Raw genomic sequence first — 18296 nt, forward strand, 5'->3', positions numbered from 1 at the left:
TCAAGCTTTACTGATCAAAGATGGAAAGGCTGAATATGATTTAATTGCTAGAATTTTTTTGGTTTTGTACTGAAAATTCTAATTACTGATACTGGCAGTGAAATCCGGGTGGTTAAGATGACAGTCTTTACATCAGTGTAGCTCTTAAACATGAAAGCTGTGGCCAAGTTGGATTTTGTTTAATTGAGGTAAAAACTTGATTTTGCTGCCCTTCTCCACTAAGAATTTGTAGCTAGAATCTAGAGAACCAGAGGATTTTTTTATTCCAACAGAAAAAAGCCCATTTTTTGCAGTGAAGATACAGATTATATTTTGGCACACAACAGGGTTAAGCTAGTGCATGAATTTAAGCATATGTCCATATTAACTCTAAGTTAAGGTTACTTTGGAAGAAGTTTAAGCAAGAGTGCGAGTGCCTACCTGGGAAATTGTAACAAAAACCAGGCATCAGATTAACTACACTAGTTAAAGTGTTTTTACATAATTAGCTAAAGTTTTCAGATGTGTGGTGGGTTGAAATTCCCCCCCAACATAAAATTGCCAGACCAGCTCAGTTGAAAGCAAATGAAGCTGTATTTACAAGCAAAACTACAATCTAGAAATATGAAATGCAATGAATATGTACAAAATATACAATATTTACATATATTTACAATTTATAAACAGCACAAGAACCCCCCTGGACAAAACCAGGGGATTACCAACAGCTTCCCTCTCTTCCCCCCCCTCCCCCTGGACAAGAGCAGATGGATGCTTGTTAGTACTTAACAACAACAAAGAACGCAGTCAAGGTCAGCAAGCTAGCAGAAGCACCAGTTAGTCTCTGCTAGAGCAAAGAAAGTAAAAAAGAAAGAGTGTACACAACTACAATGGAATTATTTAGACCTTATCATTATTTTCCCTTTACATCCAATGGTAATTTATTTGCATTCTACCACTTTCTGTTCAAGATCCATGGAAAATTTCCTAGGCACAGCCTAAAACTACCACAAGATGGTAATAACCTCCAAGTTAACACACTTTATCTTGGTGGACTAAGAAGATTTTTGAATGTTAGGAAATCACCATGATTATCTAGCTGTGCCTTAAATAATAGGTAGTTTGCACAGGGAGAGAGGGAAAAATAGGTGTGGTTACAAGACTTCAGTAGGTTAATAAAAGTACAGGTTGTTGTAATGGTTTCCATTTTGCAGTTAGAGAAAACTGGGATTTCATCTTTAATTGCACTGGGACCCTAGTTGTATGGTAAAATACATTTCAGTACAACATGTGGCTTCAGTGGCTTAGCATTGCCCACCAGAAAGGGTTCTTGTGACTTCTCTGACTTAACTGATCAAAGTGTTAGTCTTCTGGGATGGGTGCAAATAGGAGCTGGGCTTTGCTTAGTCCCACACAGCCATCTGTGTATGCCAGTTTACAGTGACAAGAAGTGACATTCCCTCTCCAAGATCTGGATGCTCTTTTCCTACCAGCTCCTGTAGCAGCTCCTTAGCCCCAAAGACAACATCAAGAAGAAAACCAGACCTTATGTGCATGCAAAATCAACCATTCTAAAACAGAGCAGTGTTGTGTCTATGACAAAGCTTTGTAACATTCTGCTTAGCCCTTTTTTTGCTGTACGATACTTAAATCATGTTTGATCTTGGAATTGCTCCCCTGGTCGCTTGTTTTCACACAGGATATTTGAGAAGCAGAATTAAGGTTTTAGGGCAGGAAGAGGTTTTGTTGTGGTTCTGTGGTTTGTTGTATGGGTGTTTTCTTTCTTTTATTCCCCCACACCCACCCCTTTTTTTTCTTTGATTTTGTTTTTGTCTTTCCCCCCAACGTTTGTATGTTTGCTTTCACAAGCTTCATCATGTCCTTGTGACTTTTAATATTTGTACTTTATTACCCATATTTGCTAGGAATAGTTTATATTTTGTAAGGATTTTTAGTGAGGTTTTTTTCGGATAGTTATTACTACATCTCTTCGAAAATTGCCTGAAATAAAAATACTCCTTTAGGAACTGAGTACACTTTTGTGGTGCTCTTCTGATGACTGGAAATGACTTCAGGCACCACTTGGTTTTTACAGTGCATTTGAAAAGCTTTGGGTGAGAAGTTCTGTAGCTTTTTCTTTTTGCCATTATGATGCTTTGTAAAAACCTGCCTTGTGGGCTATAAAAGAGGGGCGCAGATGTATATTAGTGATGCAGAAGATAAATGGAATTAAAGGTGGTTTGTATTGCCTGAGTTCTAGAAATTATATGCATGGATATTGTGGCATAATGCGATTTGGAGAGTTAACCACAGTCCTTACGTTTTTATGAACAATAATGTGAGAGCAAATCTGGGCTGATACTGGAAGCAGCCTGGACCCCATTTGTGCAAAGCTTTTTATAGATCGTTATTTTACTGTTCTATATCCAGTAGAAATGGAAGAGACCTTTCAAGAAGGCTTCTTACAGATGATGTAGGTCTTGCCAAAAGGGAAATCTTTACTACCTTTTTTTTAAAGGGAAACTCAATAGGGGATAATACTGAAAGGATTACATCATGTTTCATTGTTTGCCCATAATGTAGCTTTACCTGAAAATTTTATTTCCTAATGGGATTGCTTTTTCGCTGCTAAAGGCTGTCACTGTATCATCAAGATGATGATGATAGCTTAAAATTACTGGTTTTCTTAGATGGAAACTGGAGAAGTTGTGTGTGTGTGGCTTCAGCTGGTTCCTAGACTTCTGGTTTTGTAGTATGTGGATGGTTAATAGTATTTCTGCTGCTTTGTGTCCTGCTGGGTGATAGCCAAACCTTTATCTTTTATGGTGTATTAGTGATACCTTTTCCTGGAAGACATGCCTGGCAGTATAGGTCTGGCAACGTCAGAGATCTCTTAGTGAAAATAGAGAATCTTGTTCAGTGTGTTTACATTGTGTTCATATTGCATATATATCACATTCCGTATAGTCTATTAAATACGACATTTTGGAGAACCCGCAATTTTTTAAATAACTATGATAACCTGTTTCTTAATCTGAACAGGATTGTGTGTTATAAAGTAGAACAGGAGTGAGAAAAGGGCAAAATGTAATCACACAAATAAACCCAAATCCCCCAAGTATTTCTAGACGTCATTCTCATAGTTTTGAGTGTAGCTTCAGAAGGAGATGGCAGGATTTTAGTTTTGAAAGAACATTATAGTCAGAGCGGCGATTTTGAATCAGGGGAAGGGACACATCTTCAGGGCATGTGTATCAGCACTGGTCAGGGCTGTGCTGGTTGGAATCGATAAGGGATGCTGCTCGCTCTTCAGGTAACACTGAGTATTATCTTTCAGTTTTATTTACTGAGGAGGTTTTATCTTGGAAAGGTGAAGTGACAACTTAATTATTATGTTTGTGTGTGTGTTTTAGTGGTCCTTAATAATTAAGCATAATTTTCTTCTTGAGGAGAAGAAAAAAATGGAAGATGAAAAGCTAATCATAACGAGGCTTTGGTTAGTTATCAGATGTCCTGCTTCACACAAAAAATTCAGATACAAACGGAAAGGAAAAAATATTTGAGGACGAACTCGTGAAATGTGATGTTTTTCCTTTTGCTCATACATTAATGTAACTTTTAAAATACCTTATAAACAGGAAAATATTAGAATAGTTTCTGTAATTTATTTATTGTTTTTAGATTTCTTTTTTCACAAATATTTTATATGGTATTGCAGTTCTTCCAGCTAAATTGAATGTCCCTCCTTTTAATTTTTGAGGGGTTCTTTTTGTCTTCTGAGATTTAGATTAGAGAACACTGCTTTGCCATTGCTTCTATGTTACCTGAAGTTGATGAAAAAATGGCCTCCGTGATATTGATGATGTAGATTGAGTTATTTTTTATGTCTTTAAGTTCAGATGAATTGCTAAATGAGGGACAGAGCAGAAATGGGTTATATCTACAACATAATCTTTTTGATCTTTAAAGTTATACAGTAATACCTGTATCGATATAAATTCATTATGGAAAAGATAATCTATACTTACTACAAAATAGTAGGAAACAAACTGCACCTTGTAAGCGTTGAGAAGAAGAATTCAAACAAATCACTATTTGGTGCGTTATCATGGCTGCCCATGTAAGTGGATTATAATTTCATTTATTTTGTATTTATGACTTAATTTTACAGTGTTGTCATGGCAGTACAACACTGCTATTCTGTGCTAGATACTGATGTATTCTTTTATTGTTGATTAGAATCATCACAATTTAGAGAAACTTTAGATTCACTTCTCAGATTTCAAGGAGCAAGCCAGTTGTCAGGACATAGTTTGGTAAGAAAAGTTATGTATATGTTTTCCAACAGGAATTCTTATTCATAAGTATGCGTTATTCCTAGAGTATACTGCACTAGAAGTTACTTACATAGATGATGTCAGGAGTGTAGATAAGGATTTAATTCCAACATTTGCCCTCAAACGTTGCCTTATCTCCAACTCAGTTGATATATAGAGTGCAGTAATGAACAAGCTGTGCTGGTTGCAGTAAAGAATCTTTTCCTTAATTTTGAGACTGGATGAATGTGAAGAAGACAGCAATTGCAAGTCTGATGAGGTAATAGCTGTAGAGACAAAATTGCAAAAAGAAATAATTATTTCAATTTTAACCTAAAATAATACATTCTTCTAAAGTCCAAGCAACTAGCTTAGGAGAATGCCCCCTCCCCATCTCAGCTCCTTTTACCTAAAAACCAAAGTATAGTAAAGGTTTTCATTGCAGTATGCTGAAGCAAGTTGAATGTTAATGGCATGTACTTTTCTTTTAAAAATCTTGATTATATCCAATGGTCAGAATTGTTGTGCTTCTTTTTATCATTTACAATCATCCTTCCGTAGGACTATGTAACTGCTCCCTTAACAGACTTCCCTCAATGTTCAGAAGATGTGTTTGCAACCTGAAGATTTCTCATGGCAGTATTTTGTATCCTTTTACTTTATTGCTCTTCACAATTTCTACCATTAGGGAACATGACTTATACAATATCACAGTATCACAGTACATTAGAAGTTGGAAAGGACCTCCAGAGATCATCCAGTCCAACCCCCCTGCCAAAAGCAGGATCTCCTAAGGGCAGTCTGCATAGGAATGCATCCAGGTGGGTTTTGAAAATCTCTAGAGAAGGAGATTCCACAACCTCTCTGGGCAGCCTGTTCCAGTGCTCCTTCATCCCCTCAGATATCAGCCATTTTTCCTGGTCATTCTGTGTTTAGCCAGTCTGTCACATTCTACATCATTGAGAGAGGATATTGAGAGAGTGCCCATGTTTAAGATGGGAATGTCTTCCTCAGTTCTGCATGTTTGCGATATCAAATTTACTTCAATATTCTTGTTTTAAACAAGTGCAGAAGCTTAAATGTGTTTCAGTATGCTTTTTAAAGGTTTATTTGTATGGTCTTGTACATGGCAGCATCATACTCGATCTCAGTATGGAATCATACTATACATTTGTGGTAGAATCAAATTCACAAATGGATTGTCCATACAAAGGGAGGATATTTACGGAGTACCCATGGTTCAGTTTATATTTTTCCTCAGTTTGGTCATACTTCTTCCCTTGGTGCATAAAAAAGCAGATCTATGAGAAGCTATTGATAATTATTTTTTTATTTACCATGATAGCAATCATTTACTGTCCTTCATTTGCTTTCAATAGGGAGCTTTAAGAGTGCTTAATTTTTCACTAAACTCTGTCAGGCTATGTAGCTTCCTCTTCCACCTCTCCCCATCACCTCTGAAAAAAGGGCTTAAATACTATCTGATACACCTTTCTGGTGCTTACAGTTGGTATTTATTCCCTTCAGATGTTCCCGAAAAAATGGACTGTTCATCAGTTCCTAAATTTTTATTGGTATTTAATTATCCAGATCTGAAAGATAGTAAAATTAATGTAGAGCTAAAGTAAAATAAGCTGTTTAGAATGCTGTCATTTCTGGGTCAGGCTTAAGATACTGCCTCTAACCACTGTTTTCTCTACACTAGAGGCATCTTTCACCTGGCAGGGGTCCTTCCCCTGTGGCGCCTTGTAACTTTGAGTATGTGTGCGTGAAGAGAATATCCCTTTATTTTTATGCTCCTGTTCCATTGCTAATGAAGAATTCTGTATTCTTTACAGTTCTCCAGACTTTTTATTACACATCTGCTTCCTCTTTTTTTTTTTTTCCCTCCCCCTCAGGGCAAGCTCTTACAAAAGTCTTATAAAAGATGGAGTTGTTATTAACCCGTGAATCTACCAGAAATGTCATTTCTATAGAGATGAAAGAGGATTTTATTTCCTGTGCGTTAATTTTTAATTTGTGAGGCAAATATAAGATAGTATCTAATTTCAGTACTTTTTAATAACTTCTGTTTATGAATATGTGGATTACAGTTGAGATGATGAGGAAATCTCAGTAATCCCCGCAGGGCTGATTGATGGCTCCTGGATTTCAGGATACATATTTCCATACTTTTCACATAACACAGATTTCACAACTGGGTGTTGTTGCAGTTGCTGGTGTTGTTTTAAGTGACCAGCAATTTGTAATACTGGAGTTACCATTAAAAAAGTTCATAGCTAGGATTTTGTTCTGAGTCCAGAAAATACACTGAAATCATCTTGTGCCCATATGTAGGAAGACTTGCATCAATAGTGGAGTTCCAGTGCTGGAGCTCTGCTCATCTAAGAATACATGGCGAACATTCAAGACCAGAGTGTATTTCATGTGGGAATATAACATGTAGCAAGAACTTGAGACTCATGAAGGCACATCCCTTGACTGAGCTTTGCTTGCGTGCCAGTCAGTCCATTAAATGGCCTGTATTAAACTGCTGCAAGTACGATTTTCACCAGCAGAGCCTCAGATTGGTTTTCCCAGTGAGTAGAACTCCTGTAAACAACCAAATCGAACAACTTGTGTGCTGCTGGTGTTACATGCTGTGTTTTCTCCTATGGGATCGAGGTTTTAAATCTTTGTTTCTGTTAATATGTTTGATTTTGTTTTGGTTTTAAGAAAATGCCAAGAAGGCTTATCAGCACAACAATACGGAATAAAAACGAGAGGAGAGCTGAACTGTTAATGCAAATAATTGATCAAATAATGATTATATTTGTAGATCATAAAATTTCTTTATTTTTTATATCCTAGGATACCAGATGGTCCCATTGATCAGGGGCCAGCTGCAGGAAAGGTGCATGCTTTAGAGGAGCAACTCTTAAAGGCCAAAGAACAGATAGAAAACTATAAGAAGCGGACAGGAGATGGTTGGTAGATAAATTTTCTTTTGCTTCTAAAACAAGTCTCGTTATTCCATATCACAAATGTCTTGATTTCTTAGCAAATAATTCAACTACAGGTGCTGATACTTTCATGCATCATTTATTTATTTATCTATTTATCTATTTTAATAGGAGGCCTTGGAAAAGACCATGAAATATTGAGGAGGAGGATTGAAAATGGGGCTAAGGAACTTTGGTTTTTCCTCCAGAGTGAACTGAAGAAGTTGAAAAATCTAGAAGGAAGTGAACTGCAAAGACGCATTGATGAATTTCTGTCTGATCTGGGTCATCAGGAAAGGTAATTGTATTAATTCCTTCTAAATATAAGCTGTAAGGGTTATGGATTGATTTGTGTAAACTACTGATACGCTACTTAAGAGTCTCTTAGGATAAATTGTTGTGGCTAAAATACCATGTCTGCGGCATGAATGTGAAATTATTACTTTTCCACAGTCCTTGGTGTGATCAAGAGATTCTGCTGCTGACTGCTTTTAGTGAACCATGAAAATGCTTGCAACCAGTGACCAATATTGTTTAAAAGTCCTCTTCAGCCTTTACAGAAATTGTGAGAGAAGGGTAATGTGGTCCTTCAAAGCAGCACTCAGGTGTCTCCTCCATGTTACATGACCTCCTTTTAAACAAAAATCCAGGCTGGATGAGGCTCTGGCCAGCCTGATCTAGTGTGAGGTGTCCCTGCCCATGGCAGGGGGATTGGAACTAGATGATACTTGTGGTCTCTTCCAACTCTGACTGATTCTATGATTATTTTATGGGACATAAAGTATATATCTGTCTTATGTCACTACAGCTTAGAGTATCACCCTTTAACTTGATAAATCTTCTTTCAATTTTTTTTTATCAGAAGACCTGGCTTCTGGGTGCCAGTTGTTGCTTTCAGCTACATCTGTCTATATCTGCATGTATGTGCATATTTGTACATAGAACAAAACCATTAAAAAAACATTAAAACTTTATTTATCTCACTGTGTCTTTAATAAATACTAGGATATAAGTTATGTTGACTGTTGGGATGTTGTGTAAGTGGAATTCCTTTAAAATTGGGTAATATCTTCATTTCAGGACTGTCATTCTGAAAAGTCACTTCTTTTGTAATTAGAATTTAACTGAATATTTCATATGGAAATGACCTTTAATTCCACTGTCATTATGATGTTGTTCAGAGGAGCATTGGAATTGCGTTTTCAGTTGTTGATCTTTTGGCCTCCCCATTGTTGAAGTTCCTTTTGTAATGCACTGAAATACTCTATGAGTTTTGTTCATGCTGACAGAAATGATTCAGGAAATATTAAACATTCAGTAAAATCTGTCGTAAGCTTATTCTATTTATAACTCTGTTCCCAACAAGATTGCAATAGCAATTTGTGTCTCCTTAGTAAACAGACATAAGAAAATAGTTGAACTAACTAAATGTACTACCTTTAACAAATATCTTTTTCTGACAAAAGCTGAGATCTGCATGTGTGAACATCAGGAGTAAATCATGAGCCCCTGAAACTTAATACTACAGTAAAAGGAAAGAAGGGAGTTTTCAGTTCTTTGGAAACAATGTAAACACTATTTAAAACCTAGTTTAAAAATAATACTATCAAAATACTATAAAAATAAAAATAATATTAATGCGGGCAAATAATATAGTTAATAAAATTGTGTAATTTCATATCCCACTATTTCATAACCCAGTTTCTCAGATTGATGTGGTTTAAAGTGAGAAAGGACTATTCAATTATTTAGAGCTGCTATCTTTTAAAAATAAGCCGTTACATTTCATCCAATTATTTCTCTACCTAGTACAATTATGGATGTTGACTGACATGAAAGTAGTGCCTCGCCAAGACAGAATTTTCCAAAAGACTTGAGATCTTCAGCTAGGCAGTCAAGTGACAGAGAAGCTGCCACTTCCCTGGACAGTTAGTTTTAGTAGTAACCTCCACTCAGAAATACTTGTTCTCCAGAGAAGTTACTTCAGTTTGGGTTTCTTGGACTCCAGGACATGGATTCCTGATGTACCTTTTAAATTCCCTGTGCCAAAACTGGAGTAAGTAGTCTAATGCCAGATTTTGTGATGTCTGTCATGGGAATAAACCCACTTGTGTGCACATTCCAGCTCTGTACAGCCAGGATCACATCAGGCACTGGCCACAGTGGGACTTTGGATAACGTGTATATGATGCCAGAAGGTTTTGATGTCCCTGCCTCCCAGGATGAAGCCGTATCTTTGCATCTCTCTGTGCTTCAGAATGAGGTGAAACCCATGCTAGAATTGCTCACTCTTTTGCTTTGAATAATAGAAGTCTACGCTGTATGCCTATGAAGTTACGAGAGTCATAGAATGGTAGTGGTTAGAAGTGACGTCTCGAATCCAACACACTTGCCAAAGCAGGATCACCTCGGGCAGCTCACATAGGAATGCTCTAGAGAAGGAGATGCCCCAACCTCTCTGAGCAGCCTTTTCCAGTGCTCTTTCACCCTTAAAGTAAAGGTTTTCCTCATGTTCATGAATCCCACTGTGGAAGTCTGAAACCACTGTGGTATTAGAAAGAGGTATGTATATGATGCTGGAAATCACAGCTGCTCTTCTTACTTTCTTTACTTAAAAATTCATTGTTGAATAAAAGTAATCTATCGACTGACACAGTGGTTTTCAAAAGCAGAATGTCCTGTTGTGCCTTGGTAGTAGATCTGAGTAGACCTTCCTGTGTAGTGAGGTCCCCAAAGAAGACTGCAGTAGTTTAAGCTAAAACCAAACAGCCAGAAACAAGGTTTTGTTAAAATAAAATGAAAAAAACCCAGATTTTTTTTTCCACAGATAGAAATTCAAAGTGATTGCATAACAGAAAACAGATACAAAAATGTTTCTACAATATTCAGCTTTTGTCCTTGGTATATTGCAGCATTGGCTTTGGGCAATAAATTTATCTTGTGTTGCCAGAATGCTCTTCTTTTTTCTCTAGTCCTGAGGAAATTTGTTTTTTCACCTTGAGGTCAGGCTGTCCTTTCCCTTTAATCTCTCAGGCTAGCTGTGTGAGTTGGAGGAAAACTCCCACCTTCTTGCATGTACACCCTTTGGCCCCTGGTGAACTGCTGTATCCAGGGTGCTCTTTTCCCTTGGGATGCACAGGAGTTTCCCAGGGAGACAGCAGTCTCCTTTTCCCTCTACATAGTCTATCTTCTCCTGAAACAAACACAACACTCAGTTACCTTGTAAAAGAAGTTCAGAGTGAGCAAATCAGATGCCGTTTTTCACTCTGAGAATCACAACTTCTTGGTGTGTTTTGTTGTGGGTCTTCTGGTGTGGTTTTTTATTTTGTTTGTTGTTTTTTTTTTTTCATAAAGGGGTTTAAGTTGTCAAATGCCCTTTTGTTGTCTTTAAAAACATTATTTATGTATTTTAGAGAAATGGAATACTGCATGTGAAGCTGGTATTAGTGATTTATATATAGAGACAAGCATTTTTTAATATTTTAACATATATTAAAAGTAATATTTGGATTAGAAAGATTAGTGCTAATTATAAGTACTTAAAGAAGTTTGTGATGCCCTTATGTAGGAAAGCAGACAAAGGTGGGTGGGTGGCAATCAAATGATGAGATAGCTATGTAAGGAAAGTGGTGATGCTTTGTTTGATTTTTGGTTGTTTGTGAGGAAAGCTTATTGTGTTGCTTTTAAAGAGATTATAAACCTAAAGACAGTTTCTGTACCTCTGGATAAGTAGAATTAGAGGGTTCTTTTCAAATCTTAGTGCTGATATTACTGATACGATAGTGCTTCTCTTGTCACTATTCACTTGCCTTAGTCACTATTTCTTGGCTGTGTCCTAGGAGTTGTGCTGATTTTCTCTCAGAATGCCAGTCTTGGCAGGTGTTTATGTCAGGTACTTCACTATTGATTCTGTTTAAGAAACAATGTGCCCCAATGCAGTTTCCTGCATTGTGGAATATGTAATTGTATTCTTGTAGCTGCCATTGGGAAGAAGGTTATTGAGAAAACTTAATTTTAACAGTGGAAATGCTTTTTGATAGTTATCAAAAAAGTACTGATCAACCCCCTCGTGGTCACAGTTGTTTCCTATGTGGGCATTACGGGTTTTGCAAGTGGATGTTACTGAGGTAGTGTCAGTCTTCTCCTGGGGAGCAGCTGTCCTCAGAGCTTTTGTGGTAGCTGGCCAAGGTTTGGTGCTTAGTATTCGGGCATATTTTCACATTATTTCCTTTGAATTTGGTGGAACATTCAGCAATTTTGGTTTTCTTTTTTTTTTTTTTTTCTGTTAAGTTTCTATGAACTTTAAATGTAATTTGGACATATTGCTGGAATTAGTGTCTAGACTGATCTTCAAAAATGTGTTAAAAATGCCTGCCCTTCCCCATTTTTTTGTGACAATCAAATGCATATTAAACTTACAGCCGGATTCTGTACTCCCATCTGCTTTCCAGGAGCAAAGTGCTTTTAAGATATGAAACAAAAATAACAACCACAAATTGATATTGCTGGTTAGTAACACAATGAAAGATGAGGTTTCATGTACTAAATGTCTGCAGTGCCACAGTCTGAAGTTCTTTCTGCCATTTCATCACCCACAGTAGCCTCCAGTACTCCTAGGCAGGCTCATCTTCTGTCTGCATTTTGTTGTCTTGGGCTTGTGGATCACCAGTCCATCTACTTCTTACCTCTCACATGGAGCTTGAGTTTGGTCTTTGCTGTTAATTAGGCAGTGTTCCTCCTAAATCTGTATTAATAAACCATTATGATGGTCTGTCACACTGAAGAGAACCTAGCAGATGGAAACCTGAAAAATGTACATTTCCCAGCAGTAGCGACCAAAGAAAGAAGGTCTCTGTGACTGAAATTGTGTTAACATTGCCTTATACCTTATTATAATTTCCATGAATTTTTCAGTTCCTAGTTTACAACACTGTTATACAAGAGTATTTATTTAGTTAGTTAGTTTTAAAAATATTGTGGACACTTTTAGCAAACTCTTTCAGGAATTCATAAAATCTTCCACCCGTTATTTGATAATGATCTATATGGTTTGTAGTGAGCAAAGCTGCCTCTCCCTAGGCTGTACCAGGGCTCCCTCATCATTCCTCTTTTCTCAAAAATAATGGTAAATTATATTTAGTTTATAAGGATGGTTATCATAGAATGGTCTGGGTTGGATGGGACCTCCAAATGTCATCTAGTCCAGCAGTGAGCAGGGGCATCTTCAACCACATCAGGTTGTCCAGAGCCCTGTTGAGCTTCACCTTGGATAGCTCCAGGGATGGGGCCATAACCACCTCCCTGGGCAACCTATTCCAGTGTTCCACTACCTACTGCCTTTGCTTTGTCATGGTCACCATTGTCAGTAACATAAGCCCCAAAATCTGGACAACAGATTTAATTTTTTTTAATAGGAAAACAAACAAAACCAACCAAAACCCCAAACAGGGTTTTTTTGTTTTTTAATTTTTTTGGTAAGCTTTGCATTTTCACTTGTGCCAATATTTGAACAGAAATGTATTTCTATAAATTAGAGTGTACTGATGAATTTCATCACAAGAACAAGTAAGACTTTTTCAGTGCCAGTGAAAGCATTTGAAAATTGCTTAGTGCAGTTATGGTTGGCCAGCTGCTTTTAATGATAGAGAAGGATTTTGTAAAAATTAATTTTTAGTGTGCAGACCTGAATTTTATCGTCCTTCTTTAAACATACAACATGGTTTCATCCTGAATAAGGGGAAAAATACATTTTAAACTCCCCCTAAAATGCATGGGTGCCTTTTTGTAATGCGCTGTGTTGGGTTTTGGCAGGCTCCTGTGAGAAGCTTCGAGAAGCTCCCCGGGCTCTAAGGCGGCCTTGCCGTTGGCCGATCTGGGCCTCTGCAATAATGTGTAAATAATGTGTAGAAGGGAGAAACTGCTGGGCGGGTTCTTCTGCTTTGGTGGCTCTTTTGATTTGGAGAGCAGAGGGAGTGACACAGAGAATACATGGGGACACGGAGGTCAGCAAGGAAGTGTTGGGGGCAGGCACAGCGGAGCAGCCCTTCCCCTTCAGCCCAGGGAGAGCTCCGGGCCAGGGCAGGTGGCTGCGCTGGTCAGTTGATACAGTTGGTAAAATGGTGGTGATGTTGTTTAAATGAAACTGATTCCGTTTCCCCAAGCCGAGCCTGTCTATTGCCCGTGGCCATAAGGGGTGGCTGAGCCCTCCCTTCCCTTTGTCTACACCCTGGAGCCCTTTGTTGTGTTTTCCTCTCCCCACTCCAGCGGGGGTAGGGGTGAACCAGCCGCTGTGAGGTGTTTAGTGCTGGCTGGGTAGGCACTACTAGCCTGTAATGCTGTCTATAAATAGGAAAAACGCTGCTTTAGTAAGAGAAGGCTCTTTATCTGTTCATCTGTTTGTATAGAATCCATTGTATTAGATCTAGTGCATCATTAATTCTGTTCTGATTGTCCCTAAACTGTGATTGCACGTTACTTTTAAGTGTTATGTCTTTAATAGTTAGTGATTTGAAAGTCATTACCTCATGATACATTACATTGCTTATTTTTCATACAAACCAGAGTAGAGTGTTTCAAGCTCAGTTACCTTGTAAAAGAAAATACGGTTTATATAGTTAGAGATTAGAATGTAAATATGATACTTCAAATCGATTGAACAGAAGATGAAACAGACTGCTGCTGGACAGTTTGGTTGGAATGTTTAAGATAGCAACAGTAAATGATAGAGTGAGTTGTGTGTCACTGTTACCCACTAGAATGAGAGTGTGGGAATGGAAAGACACAGATCCATAAATCCACTTGTTAGTGAGAAGGCTGTCCAATAGCTCTGCTGATAAAGATAGCTCTGCCCTGATTTGATTTATCTCAAGATTTACTGCTTAAATACTGTGTCATTGGAAATAGTTACCTACTAGAGATATGTTATCTGCTTCTTTCACTTGCTAGCCTTATTTACCAGGGATAGCCTTAGCTAAGTATGTTTGTGGCTCCAGTACTAACAAGTGCTGCCAACAGCAGTGCCTTGTGTTACTTCACTGACAAGACCACTTCAAAGGTTCATAGGAGATACTCTCCTCTTCTGTTCATGCTCCTTTTTGTCATCCCATACATTTTTCTGCCTTTGTTCTGTTGCTTCTCTTCCCAGTGATCAAACTTGTAGCTTGTCAAGAATTTCAGACAATGAATTGCAACATCTGAAGTTCAGATGAAGGAATTAAGAAAAGTGGTTCAAACCTAAAAGTTTAGCTTTGTTATGGAGAAGTGTTTAGCAGCTTTAAAGATTCTCAACCTACAAAGCCAACCGTGAAATTACTGGTTCTGAATTGGGCTACTTGTTACTTGTAGAGTAGTTATTAATGTTTTGCAAATGTTTTGAACAATTTACATCTAGTTTTGTATTTCTTCCCACAACCCACAGGTTTTTAAAATATATTGTCCTGAGTGGTACAGCTTGGGTTGTTTTTCACAAAATTGGGGGCTAATTTTGGCAAATAGATTTTATACAGCATTTTTCTTCTTGTGTCAAGTATTCTTGTCCTCTTATTTGGCCACCAAAATGTGATAACCCTAGGAACAGGATCTCTCAGCGATTTGGATAATCTCAATTAATAGTTGATAGTTCCTCAAAATTCACATTTTCACATTTAAGCTTGTAAAGTGGCCATGATTCTCTTTGGCATTTTTAATTCTTTCCCCCCCATTTGGCTACTAGTAGCATGCATCCATTCTAAGCAAGCAGAACTTGCAGATCTTCCAGAGTCAGAAGTAGCTCCATGCCATAGAAAATAATGTTTAGTAAACTGTGTGATAAAATTCTGTAGTTATTGTTAACTAATAGAAGGGTTACTGTTGTGCCTGTGCTAAGGACAGTTACACTATTGTAATCTCTATAAGCTTAGTAAGGTGCTTGTAGGAGGCTACATTAACAGTGCATTCTAACAGGAGCTTCTATAGGAATGAGTTCATCTGTGGCTACTTGGTCTAGCTTGGAACTATTCCTCATTTTCCTTTAGCACATACCAGGAACAAAGGCTTTCTAGGAGGCCTAAGAGGTTTGCTAACCCATCTCTAGTTTAATAGTGTCATTACTCATGGATAAAATGGAGAACACAGTCAGTCTTTCTTGGCTGCTATTCAGATTGTGAGGTAGGAAGTCGCATGAAGAAATTGCTTTTGAGGCTATGATTGAGATCTTGTCTTTGATTTAATCTAATCCTCTGGTTTAGTAAGATTGTTTCCCTTATTTTAAGACTCTCTTCTGTTGTTTACAGGTCGATAATGACCGACTTGTACTACCTCAGTCAAACAGATGGAGCAGGAGATTGGCGAGAAAAAGAGGCCAAAGATCTAACAGATTTGGTACAGAGGAGAATAACTTACCTGCAGGTAAGAGTAGAGCTTTTACATCAAGGTAAACTTTTATGTATCACTTGGATGTATCCTTGTAACAGAATAATTACCTGACAGTTTTAAGTGAATGTTTGTGTATGGACAAATCACATACAAAAGCAATTAGATTGTGTTGGGGGTTTTTTTGTTGGTGTTTTTTTTTTTTTTTTGCAATCAGTATTTTCTATGTATGTAGGAGTGATAGTATTTCAAGCAAATACTTTAAGGTGTGGGTTTTGGGGTTTTTTTTGGCTGATTTTTTTTTTGTTTGTGTTTTATTATAGAATATATGACAAGAATTTTACACTATTAGTTTGTACACATCGTGTTATCTTTGATACTCATCTGCACTGAATTTTGCTTATGTACATGGGGAAGACAGCCTTTAATGCATGTGCACACGTGCAGTCCACTAATAGCACTAAGAAACAAGTTCTTGGAGTTACCACAGCTAATTCTGTGAAAATACTGTTTCAGTGCTCAACAGTATTTGAAGCATGTATGTGCCTCAATGACAAACAGTTCTAGTCCCTTAGGGTCAGAAAGGATATCATAAAAGTGTAAAACATGAAGAGGAAAGTCATGGGGAGGATCTTCAGATACCTGAGTCTTTTGTCTCTTAAACTAAAGTCTACAGGTGAAGATTTCAGTCTACTAAGAAAGGGATGTGGTACACAAATCTTTACAGAACCTTGAGTCTTCCAGAGAACTTGAATAGGGAATGACAGTCTGGTCTTTCCTGGAGAAGAGACACTTCAGTATACCACTCATGCTGTGCTGCTTATGTAGAATTAATCATAAGGTTGAATTTAACAAAACTCGAGTGTTTGGGGCTGTCAGTCATAATAGGACAGAACATGCTTCAATCTTGTTAGGCTTCTTCTAGATTTATAGTGGCAGCATTTCTTTGGTGAAACATAGGTACAAAAAATAACTTCTAAATAATTGTATTTAAAGGCCAGTGGTCCCTGTTTGGTGTGTCTCAGTTAAAATAGTTTTTAAATGGATGCAGGGGAACAACTTTATATGTCTAAGGGAGAGAAAGTCAATTATTTGAAAGAAGCCAACCAAGGGCGTTCCTTCAAACAAACAAAGCGACAAATGTTAATTAAAGCCAATGCTAAACACTGCTGTTTTTCTCATCTCTGGTGAAATTTTATAGGTCTGCAGTGCAACAGGTGATTTCCAGCTCCACTAGTAAAGGAGGTGTCAGCCAGACTTTGATAGCTCTGCTACACTCATGTGGTCTGCACACCTCATTACACAGGTTGTCACCTAATACAGGAGAGCAAGGGAGATGCAGAGAAGACCTGGACGTACTACTTATTCTGTAACCTGGGTGGAAGAGGTTGTTTGCAGCCTGAAGGACTGTAAAACTTCTTGAGGGAAGCAGGAGCTGGGATCTTCCAGTTCTGACAAGTTATATTGCCTTTAGTCAAGAGTCTAACTGTATCAGTTCAGTGGAAACAATGAATTTTGTGAGAGCCACAGCATATGCCCAAGTTATTCATGATGAAAGACCATGAATCCATTTAGAAAATTATAAAAATCCGCTTTTCTTTTGCATGACATGCTACATTTTCTTCCACAGAAATGGATAATTTTAACCATCTTACAGTTGTGAAAAGTTGTTATTTTCAGTTGCAGCATTTATAGGCAGAATTCTAATTTTTCCACATATTGAAGTATGTCTTGTGTGCTTGGTTGGGATTTTTTGTTGCTGTTTGTGTGCTTTTTGTTTGGTTGGTCGATTTTTAATGCAGTTGTATGGCCATTGTGTTACAGGTCTTGACAATCCTGGAGATCCCTGCCAACCCTCTTGATTATGTAGGCGACTCCATTGGCTATGAGTCTGATGAGCAGCATAGCTAGGGATGAGAACAGAGAGTACTGCTTCGTAGAATCAGAGGTTCATAATACTTTTTTTGTGACTTGAAGCCTTGAGGAAAAATGTGTCAGCCTTCACTGGCTTTGAAATTGATTCTTGTTATCCATTATGAACGGCATTTGTTCATAGTTTGTTTTGGTTGGCAGTTTTGGTGTTAGGATCACACAAACTATTCTGGTGCATGCAATGTTGTAGTCATTCTTCTTCCTCCTTGATGGGTTGTTAATTCCACCTTTTTCAGGAAATCTCAGTTGGAACTGCAATAGATCTAAGTATCTCTCCTTTTAAAGTTCTTAATAAATCATTTAAGCTCAAATACATCCTTGTCTTAAAATGTGAGTATACCAATGTGAAAAAAGCCCCAATCACCCAGTCATAAAGAAATGAATTTAACTAGCTTTCTGTTTAAGTCACAAGCTAATATTGTAATATGCACTTTCTAGTTAATTCCCCAAGGAATGGTAAAACCAGAGCAGGTGCATTGTATTAATATCAGGAAGCAGTCAGAGTATCAAAGTACATCCCACTTGATTTTCATAATATTGGCAATAAGCTTCTATGTGAAACTTGCCAGTTTAAAAGGGCAGACCTTAGCCCAAAGTGTAACAATTTCAAACATGTCAGCAATTCAATGCTTTCATTTCCAGAGAACATGGTGATTTGAAGGTTATAGAAAGCACAGAAAATGTTAGCTGTCATTATTTTCTAAAGATGCTCGGAGACAATCCATTTCAGAACAGGTAC

At 37.6% G+C, this 18296-nt stretch overlaps 1 protein-coding gene across 3 annotated transcripts in view; it reads left to right on the forward strand.

The window, feature by feature from the left end:
• The window catches only part of FUT8 (fucosyltransferase 8), a 78073-nt gene that overhangs the window by 27515 nt on the left and 32262 nt on the right, over nt 1-18296 (forward strand). The window contains exons 3-5 of one of the 3 annotated variants that reach the window (XM_054400040.1): nt 7146-7261; nt 7409-7574; nt 15547-15661. In XM_054400040.1, coding sequence (XP_054256015.1) covers nt 7146-7261; nt 7409-7574; nt 15547-15661 — 397 coding nt within the window. The remainder of the gene's footprint in view (nt 1-7145; nt 7262-7408; nt 7575-15546; nt 15662-18296) is intronic. The other 2 variants (XM_054400042.1, XM_054400043.1) reach the window with 2 other exon arrangements.

The sequence above is a fragment of the Indicator indicator genome, chromosome 4 (genome assembly GCF_027791375.1).
Source record: "Indicator indicator isolate 239-I01 chromosome 4, UM_Iind_1.1, whole genome shotgun sequence".
Lineage (NCBI taxonomy): Eukaryota > Metazoa > Chordata > Aves > Piciformes > Indicatoridae > Indicator > Indicator indicator.